The following is a 10,004-nucleotide window of genomic DNA, read 5'->3' on the forward strand; positions in this document are numbered from 1 at the left end:
CTTCCACCGCTGGACGGTAGCCTCAGTCAAGGTTAGCAGTGACATTACAACCACAGCTACCTCAACAATGGCAGCGTGGAACAAGCACCATGCGGCCTCAATAGTCCCACACCAAACTCAGGAAGTGGGAGTTTACAGAGCAGCCTGGCAGGTTTGTCTGCCAGTCGTTCCCAGTAGACCTTCACCACTGGTTTAGGTCTACCAGGTCTTTAACCAAGTTGTCTGTCTTAGCATATTTTTGTCTTTAAATTAAAAATGCAAAGATGCACCGGACCTTCTGAACCTCAGCCTTGATTGTTTACCAACATCTGGTAACTTTGTCTTTTTAGCCCCAACTAAACTGTACCCTGACCTACTGCCTTTCTTCTTTAGCGAACACTGACTTATTTGGTCAGAGAGACTGAAAAAGATTTAAATAAACATGATTTCTGAGTAGTTCTTCCTTCTCCTTGTTTAGTTATCATTTATAGTTCCCTATTGGATTAGTGTGGTAAAATCTGAGTCATTTTAGACTGAGGAAGTTAATAGATGTTGAGCTGTGCTACTCCCCTTCCAGTGAGTAATCATACTGATAATTATGTAAAATCTTTATGTGAAATTCTTTGGCCCTCTCCCAGTGATTTGACAGTTGCATTGCATTGGTTTTTGAAATGTCAAATAGGACGTTGTTGGAACACAATCGTTTCTATTTAAGATCGCTGTACCCTCTTGTGACTTTTGAAAATGACACTCAATCCTTTGTCTTTTCTTGCCCGTTGTCCAAAACAGACAAAAGCATTGTTGAAGACTGGCAACGGTGCTGGGAGCTATTTTACTCGGCTTGTTTTGCAGGAAGAAAGAGGGCACTTATAGATGCTTTTTATTTCAAAAGCTAAACTGATGTCTTTGATACTTTGATCGATGATAACAAGAGTCCATCCATGTAAGCTGCCAAAGTACCAAGTAACAAAAAACAACGAAAAAAAAAAGACTTTCTTAGTTTGATGGGAGCAGTATGGTATGTATTTACACGCACTCAAGCGTTGACAATGTTAGATAGAACACATTTATAAAAGTATTATAAAGTAAAGTGAAAGTTTTTCTGGTGACATCCGCTTGTGTTGTCGGCTACTCCTGGAGGCTGTCCTCGCTGTCTGTGTCTCCAGCCGCATTCAGTGGCTGATCTTGGCACAGAAACAGACTAGACATTGCCATGCAGTGTCCACCCTTACCACGCATTCTAACTGAGCATGTGTACTGCGTTACAAAACTGCGCCGCTGTTTCGCCCTAATCCCAGTAAAACACATTCTGCTGAATTAGCAGGGTGATGGATGACCGTGCTGTCTGTTGTTGTGTCTCCCAATAAGTGGAAAAGCAGTTGCTCAACCAAATATTTGTTTAGGTTTTTGACCTTGTGTGTATCTCAAATTAAAATGTCAAATCATCCTCTTAGATTTGTTATCATATTATTTGCAAATTAACTCAACAAATCATTTCCAAAATTATCACTGGGGTTCTTCAGGTACCTTACAGTAAATACCCAGAACATTACTTTCATTCACACATTTTTTATGAGTAACGTCCATCCATCTTCTATATCCAGTTACTTCAGCGCTCAGAATTGCGGGGGCCTGCTGGAGCCTATTTACAGCTGACATGGGCGAAGGCAGGGTGACACCCTCGACAAGTTGCCAGTTCATTGCAGGGCCACATAGAAAGAAAAACAAACGTATGTACAGAGAGCAAACATAAGTGGAATTCTTACAGCGCCATAAACAGCACACTGTTATGTCTGGGGTGGCTGATGTCTCACCAGTCTCACCAGTCTTACCGTGCTCCGTACCTACCTCTACCTTCCTACCGTTTGGCACATGGACGTGAGTCTTTTGGTAGAAAAGTAGGTGTGATCACAGCTGTTTCATTCCTAAGTGGATGGAAGTGCATTCCTCAGATCAGTGCATTTTTCCAGGTGTTCTTCCAGGTACTCCTTGGTAGTCTTCAGAGCACCTCTCTTCTTCTTGGTCTCTGTAGAAATTTGTTTTTGCTATATTTTTTTTTAACTTCTTCTGGGCCAGCTTCCAAAGACCCCAATGAGTAGGAGTACCAAGAACCAGCGTACACTCCCTGGAGGGTCACTGGCACCCTCCGCCCCGTTGCCAGGCCTTGGGTTGTGGTCGTCAAGCAAGAAATTGGCTTTTGGGACATTAAATTGTCACGGGGGGGCTGGAGCTGGTGGAAGAAGTTGAGTGATTCCGCAGGCGGCCCTGTCACCCATGGTCTTGAGGCGAGTCCCGGACGGGTGTAGACGGTGCATTTGGCCCGACCAGGTTCTGGCTGAGGCGTGGGGGGTGAGGAGTTGAGTGAGGCAGGTGGGGACCACACCGTGCAGACAGTCATGGGTGTGAAGGAAGATTTTGAATTCAATGCGGAATGTTAAGGACACTTCCCTTCACATCCTGGGCCTGCATAAACAGTAGATGATGAGGGACGAGGGCGAGCTGTAGTTTTTCTGCACTCCTTAAGCATGCCAGTCGCCTCTTGATGTTCACCTGGAGAGCTTTAGTTCCTTTCTTTTCATCCTCTAAGGTTTCCCTCATCAGCTTTCATAAGTGCCTGCTCTGTTGTACTAGGTGTTGTAACTCCAGCTGCCTCCTGGTTTGAGGGAACATGAGAATTTCTGTGGCCTCCTTCTTCTTGAGAGTAGCCATGGTGACTCAGAGTATCGGGGCACCATTATTATGGGCCTTTTGTAATCAAAGTGCATGCACTTAATTCAAGACTGAACAAAGTCAATAGTTGGTTAGACCAAATCAAATCCACCATGAATATACTGTTACTGTTTGATAAATAGAGATGCTCCTAATCCTAGCTGAAGTTATGCTGAATATAACCTACATAACCCTAAATCCTGAGCATTGCTTTCTGTTTACCAGAACACTGTTACTATTGTTGTGTTTCCAAGGGGACAACGGTCAGTGACACAGAATCTGACGTGTGAATAGAGTGGTTTTCATCAAAAGGTCACAGATGATGGTGGTGGAAGAAAGGAAGGGATTACCTGATAAGACAAGATAGTTTACTTTCCCATAAACAAGGCAAAGACCAATTGACCTAACTTAAACTCTCTTGGCAGCACTACATCTCCCTATTTTCACTGAGAACATTTGTCTTTCTCTTTTGGTTAGACTGAACTGTCTGATGATGATTTTCAACGGCAGGTCCTTCAGGTCCATAAGGTAGGTGAATTAACTCGTCTCAGTAACTTGCCAGGTTTTCTCTTTTTTTTTTTGTTGTGGATCTTTCATTCATTTTACATACATGTGTAAATATGTAGGATTTTACATTGGAGACGTACGCAGCCCCTGTGTTTGCCAGCCTGCGTGGCTTTCTAGGAATTACCGAACAGGAATATCAGCAGTCACTCTGCTCTCAGAACTGCTACCTCCAGTTCATCAGCAACTCCAAAAGCAAGGCGGACTTCTTCTTGACGTGAGTGACTTTGAACTTGGGAAGAAAAAATAAATCTGTTTTTCTTTTTGTATGGTTCACATTTTCCAGTTTTGTAGTGTATTGTATGGGGTATTGTTCAATCAAAGATAGCTGGAATGCAGATCACTTTCTTATGTGTAACAATTTAAATGTGTTATTTGATTGCATATCTCAAAATGCATTTGTAATGCATCTTTGACCAAGAATCTTTGACAGCCTTATAAATGAAACACGTTACACTTCAGATTTTTGGCTTTGGGTTATTTCATTTACAGAACTGAGATCTACTTACACTTTGCTTCTGGAATTGTAGGAATGACAAACGCTTCTTTTTGAAGACCCAGAACAGAAGAGAAATCAAATTCCTTTTGGCAAACCTGAAGATCTACGTAGAGCACCTGAAAAAATACCCCCATTCGCTGCTGGTCAAGTTCTTAGGTATACATATCCCACACATGCACATGCACATGCACTTGCGCGCACACACACAGTTCAGCAAGAGCACTGATTAGATTTCATTAAAAAAAAACAAAAAACAAAAAACAAAACTAATATATAAATCAAAATCAATGCACCACCAAAATCTTAAGGATTACTTATTCCTGGGCAAATAATGTCATAGAAATACAACATTCAGCGCTCTTTAGCCGCATTGACATTTTGCATTGAATGTTTGTCAGGTGTGAGATTGAAGTGCAGTAACTGTGAATATTCTCATGCCAAACATGGTCCCTTTTTTTTTTTTTTAAAGGTGTCCACAGGATTACAATTCAACAGCGACAAAAGGTACAACCCTAATTGAAAACAATAATGTTTATCAGACGAAGAAGCATCAGCCATAAAGTTTACAAAGCACTTCACTCGTCCTTTGCAGAAATACTTCATCGTCATGCAAAGTGTGTTTTATCCAGACGACCGCATCAATGCCAGGTGCCCATCGTTGTCGAGCGTCAGATGAGTAATATTATACCAGCATGGATATAGCGTTTGTTTTAATGTTTAAAATTGTGTTTTACAATGTCAGATATGACATTAAGGGCTGTGAGGTGAGTCGGTGGACAGATCCTGCACCTGTTGGAAGCCAGATTATTGTGGTTCTGAAAGACCTCAATTTTGAAGGCCAATACATCAATCTGGGTAAGAAAACAGCAGGGCACATTTCTATTTATCGGGAACCGCATAGATTGGCGCAAAAGCACACTGATGGTCCTTCCCTGTGAATAGCATGAGATAAAACTCCAAATGAGTTTTTCTGTTTGAATACTACGGCTCTGTGTTGTGTGCAGACCGCCAACGTCCCTGGCTACTGCGGCAGGTGGAGATCGACACCAACTTCCTCCGGAGGCTGAATGTGTTGGACTACAGCCTGCTTTTGGCTCAGCAGCCGTTACAAAGCGATGAGCGCAACCAGGGTCTCTCTTTTGCTTCTCTCATTATGAGAACCAAAATGTGAGTTGCCTCAAGCGCTTATCATTCCTACACCATAGCCAATGTGCCAATGTGTATATCTGTTAACCTTTTTGTCAGTGCTAACAGAAAGCTTTTCATTGCCGACAATGAGATTCATTCCATTCAGCCATACAGTATTCTAATGATGCATTCTGAACTCGAGCTAAATTCGTACTGACACCATAAAGGGTATAAGTCTGGAATAAACTACTCAAAATCGTAAATCTAAACTTAGCTAAAAATGTATTTGGTAGATAGTTGCTAGATACTTACTTATATTGTTAAAATGCTTCTTGGCAATGCACTCTGTGCAATTGACATCCCAATTAATCAAATTAAATTCATTAAATTCAATTATTCCATTATATTTGATTTAAAAAAAAAAGAAAATCAGATTCGATTATTTATTGATTTGGACTTATTTTCTGTGGACCTCCCAGCTCCCTCTGGTGGCTCCCACAGGGAAAACCACTGCTTTAGGTTATTTGTGTTTTCAGATGTAATGTTCAATTGGAGTTAGTTAGTGGTTAGTTAGTTAATTAGTTAGTTATACCAAAATCTGTTGGTTTCTGTCTCGTTGCGTTGCTGTAGTCGGACTACGTGATCATTCGTAACAGACTTCTCTATCGTCTACATTCTATCTTGGGAACATGTTACCATTAATAACACACACAAATGACATCAATCAGTGTTTAGTTCAGTATGTCTGAAGCTGGTAAGCCTGATGACCTTCAACTTTCTAACTCTTTTTTTGTTTTGTGTTTTAGATCTGTAAGTCCTGCCTCCAGCCTTGTCCGTGCAGGTGCAGCGGGTGTCCCTGGGGCAGGGCCAGAAGACAATGTCACCTCAGCGTCGTCCGAAGCAGACAATGTCAGTTTGAAGCAATTACAAGTCGACTCGATGAGCGACGACGCCGACACAGCAGAGCAAGACGACAAAGCTGAGTTCCAAGACTTCAGGGCCCAAAACCGACGTCTGTTGCCCAACTTGAAGAATCCGTTACACGTCATCGACGGTCCCGAACAGCGCTACTTCATCGGTATTATTGACATTTTCACAGTGTACAGTTTCAAGAAGAGGCTGGAGCATTGGTGGAAGAGCCTGCGACACCCGGGCCGGTCCTTCTCAACCGTCAGTCCACAGTCCTACTGCCTCAGGCTATGTCACTGGGTCCGGGATCACACCAAGTAGGGCCTGGATGGATTGTTAGTGGACGTTTACCGTCATCCCCACCGGGCTCGTCAGCAACAGCTAGACGAGTCAACTGAAGGCCACAGGCATGTTAAACATTAAGGTGGCTCCAGTTTATTCGAATACCAGAGCCATAGATAGCGTTAGCCCGCTTCGCTGCCAGTGACTCAGCAAGTGCTGCATGTGCAATGAAACAGCAGGTGGCAGCATTTCACTTTGACTTTCACACATTGATTGGCCTGACGTAAAACAGGAGGGGAGCAGAAGAAGGCTGTCGATAAAACCATGGTGTCAAACTGCTGCGTCTCTGTAAATTAGTTTGCAGAGACAATGTGATCACTCAACTGGACATTTCATTATTTCCATTATTATTATTATTATTATTATTATTATCATTATTATTATTATTATTATTATTATTTTAGGTTTAATGAAAGGCAACTTGATGTTCTACAATTTAATGTTACTTTAATGACACTGTTGCCCATAAAGCTGGGGTAGTGATGCGTTCAGACACAACCCACTGTTCATTCCTTTTTGAATTAAATTGCCCAAGCGAAACAATTTCATGCATAACATTTGTTTGGTGCGGTCAACACTTTTTGAGCAACAGTGTTCAATATTATCCACTTTAGCAATGTAGCCTTTTGTCTTTATGTATCAGAAAGTATATGGTATGTACTTTTTGAATGAAAACATGTTGTTGTTTTTTGTTGTTTTTTTTGCCTTAATTGATTTGATATTTCATTATAAATTGGTTATTGGTTACACTGGCAATGATATATGTACAGACCAGATCAAGTAAATGACAAATTAGGATTGTGAATTTTGAAAGTGCAAAATGTAGAGCAATTCATTAAACTTGCAAGAGAAATTATTAAAGAGATATAGACATTTAAAAAAAAAAGCATTGATAATGTTGAGCACACGATCATGATTTTGCTCGTAATAAAAAATATTTTCAGGACTACCTTATTTTATTGAATCTCTCAATATATGCTTTTGGAGTATGAATTCTGTTTTGTTTAAGACTTGAACATCACGAATGGAAACCGTATACAGTTTGATTAATATTTGTACATTTTCAATGGTGAGGAAAATATTATTGATAATGTCAAATATGGCCACAACATATACCATAGTAATACCATAGAGCAATGGATTACTCTAACAACACCGCTATTTCCTTTTGACAATTTTATTTTACATCTATGAAGAAAATGTAAAAATATTAATTTGCATATTATGTTTGTATGCACTTTTAATTCGTACTTAACATCTATTCATTTTCTGGTGCAATCTCCCTCAGCTCCCTCCCTGCGAGGCAGCAGCGGAGGGAGCACGAGTGTTTGTGTGTGTGTTGGCGTCGCCCGGCGTCGCCTCGATGTAGTTACCGATATTATCGATACTACGGAGAAGTCACATCATATTGTTTTTCATTTTCAGGTTTGAAAAAATATTCATATATCTATATTTTTGACAACAGTGCCATATTATCGTAGTTACCTTATCACCTTATTATTATTTTAGTTCTTCAAAGTGGGAGGAGTTGACTGCCTTCTTGGCCGCAGCTTAAACAGAATTTTAACCAAATATCCATCCCATCACATTGTTTTTACTCATCAAGTTACAGAGGTATGAAGTATCACATATGACTTTGGTACCTTGTGCCCACGTGTAGTTTTCAATTCCATCCATTCCATTTATTTTTATCCACACATTTTTTTTTTTTTTTTGTCCCACTTTGTAAATTGTGATTTGCAAATTTGTGTTGCTCATAATTGAAACAAATTTAACATTCTGGGTAACAGATACATTATGATTTTTATTCTCAAGCTTAAGTCCAGTGTTGGTACTGACCATTTCCAGGTTTGGCTGAATGGCCTGACGGTTGATAAAAAGAATTCAGCCTTTTTGTGATAAGATTGAAATAAAAACACTTTATGTGTTCCAGAGGGGCATTTTAGAAGACTCGAGGAGCAGCATCAGGAAGACAACAAACGTCATAGAAGCATGACAGTTCAAAAATCTCCAGCAGCTGTCAATGTCCAAGAGCTCTGTGGACTCTCTGAGGAGTTGGACTGCCATGGGGTGATCTGCATGGAGGACCTCGTATGGAGTCCTGTGGCCAGTGCAAACTGCTCGTCGGTCTCATAAAAGCAGACGGCAACCTTGATGGGAGTGTCCAGTAATCCTAACCCTAACCCCAGTAATCTTAAAGCAGACTTGTGTATTGTTGCGTAAGCGTGCCCGAGCTTGCAGGGTGATGGGGTGAAACCAGGTAGTGAATGAGTGAGTACATTAGTAGGAGTGATACGTGGTCAGAAGGATGTCTGTATTTACTCTGAACTATCTCAGGGCAGTGGTGGCACTTCCAAAGAATCTCCCTGATGTTTGCTGCAGGACGTCACAATCACGTCTATGGTCTTGACTGAGGTCAGCAGTTCAGCTGGACACCGGCGAACTAAGGCTGCACGATTAATCGTAGGGGGGGGAAAAATATCGCAAAATCCATTCATACTTTGCAGAGATATTATTTTTGAAATGGGGATGATTCGTGACATTTTCATTTGGGACATCAACAGTAAGAAACCGACAACGCAATTGTGCACCACGTGATGCAGAGGTGGTGGGAGGAGCACCGACTGTGTGACGAGCGCTGTGTTACCGACGACGTGAAGGCGTGAAATGCTTGGAGAGGAAGACTTGCACAGGCAACAAAATGAATTACGAAGAAAACGCATCAGTCTGTGATGAGAACAAACTGAAGACAACCGAAAGAGGGGATCACATTCCATGGTCCTGAAGTTCATTGGTTTCAGAAAAGTCAAAAGTGTTTTGACTTAATTGCACCGCGAGGGAACACTTTCATACAAGCACCCCAAACGTCACCACAGAAGCTATAACGGCTGAGTGAAGCCACATCAATTATACCTCACCCCAGAAAAATTCATTGAAATCTGATGTGTCAGATAGGTGCTTCACCTGTGGCATTGCTTTTTGCACTGCACTTGGTTGTGTACTAAAGTGAAACCTTTCTGGCATGATATCTGCTCCACTTTAACCAAAGTCACTGGAGTTGAAGTCCCATTCAACCCTGAATTGTGCCTATTGGGAAACGTGGCAAGTATTCGTGGCTCGCCAAACAAAACACAGCTGAGATTTGTGGGAATTGCTCTGTGTGGCCAAGAAATGCATCACAGTGTCTTGGAAATCTGACTCACTCTCAATCCTTCTCATTGATAGATGGTTGCTTGATGAAATGAATAGTTACATATTACCTCAGAAAACAGTACATACCATATTGGCCTGTTTGTATTTGCATTTTATTTTATTTTATTTTATTATTTCTTTTTTTGGGTTTGGTTTCAGTGAAAACGCCGGCTTTGTGTATACGCCCCTGTATCCACTGCACGGATGATGGTACCTGTCTGTCCTGCCAGGCATCAGTGACGTGGCGTCAGGGGAGGCAGGTATGAACTTATTTTCTGTATGGTTTCAACATTTTTCTGGTAAAAAATCTCTAAATGTACACATTCCGTGCTCTAAACACGACTATATCTGTGTGTCCAGTGTTTTTTTTCCCGTAAATATATTTTTCAAAATCTCCCCCAAAAACTTAGTCGACGTAGGGCAAATCCAAATAGGTGGGGTTTTTTTTTTTTTTGCGACTCATTCCGACAGAAGGTGCATTCGCCATCCAAGTCGGTAAATTTAGAGACTGTGCTTTGGCAACAGTTGGCGACATGAAGCCCATTGCTGTCTCTCTCTTTCTATGGCCAAGATACATGTTGGATTACTTGTGTACCGCCCATGCTGATGTTCCACAGTCTGTCTGATATATTTAATGAATCTCTGCAACAAAGTTAGTCTTTCTAATCGGCCATGAATGCAG

General features: G+C 41.2%; 1 protein-coding gene across 2 annotated transcripts in view; it reads left to right on the forward strand.

The window, feature by feature from the left end:
• pip5kl1 (phosphatidylinositol-4-phosphate 5-kinase-like 1) overlaps window positions 1-7,074 on the forward strand; it is a 10,130-nt gene extending 3,056 nt beyond the window's left edge. Inside the window, exons 1-9 of one of the 2 annotated variants that reach the window (XM_076029163.1) lie at window positions 1-151; window positions 3,166-3,216; window positions 3,315-3,469; window positions 3,783-3,907; window positions 4,221-4,255; window positions 4,344-4,399; window positions 4,494-4,606; window positions 4,756-4,918; window positions 5,686-7,074. The exon at window positions 1-151 is cut by the window's left edge and continues 94 nt beyond it. In XM_076029163.1, the coding sequence (XP_075885278.1) occupies window positions 1-151; window positions 3,166-3,216; window positions 3,315-3,469; window positions 3,783-3,907; window positions 4,221-4,255; window positions 4,344-4,399; window positions 4,494-4,606; window positions 4,756-4,918; window positions 5,686-6,109 (1,273 nt within the window). In that variant the 3' untranslated portion in view covers window positions 6,110-7,074. The remainder of the gene's footprint in view (window positions 152-3,165; window positions 3,217-3,314; window positions 3,470-3,782; window positions 3,908-4,220; window positions 4,256-4,343; window positions 4,400-4,493; window positions 4,607-4,755; window positions 4,919-5,685) is intronic. The other variant, XM_076029164.1, reaches the window with a different exon arrangement.
• Window positions 7,075-10,004: the final 2,930 nt, after the last annotated feature.

The sequence above is a fragment of the Nelusetta ayraudi genome, unplaced genomic scaffold (assembly GCF_046127955.1).
Source record: "Nelusetta ayraudi isolate G7.1 ecotype Tasmania unplaced genomic scaffold, CSIRO-AGI_Nayr_v1 ptg000026l, whole genome shotgun sequence".
Taxonomy (NCBI): Eukaryota; Metazoa; Chordata; class Actinopteri; order Tetraodontiformes; family Monacanthidae; genus Nelusetta; species Nelusetta ayraudi.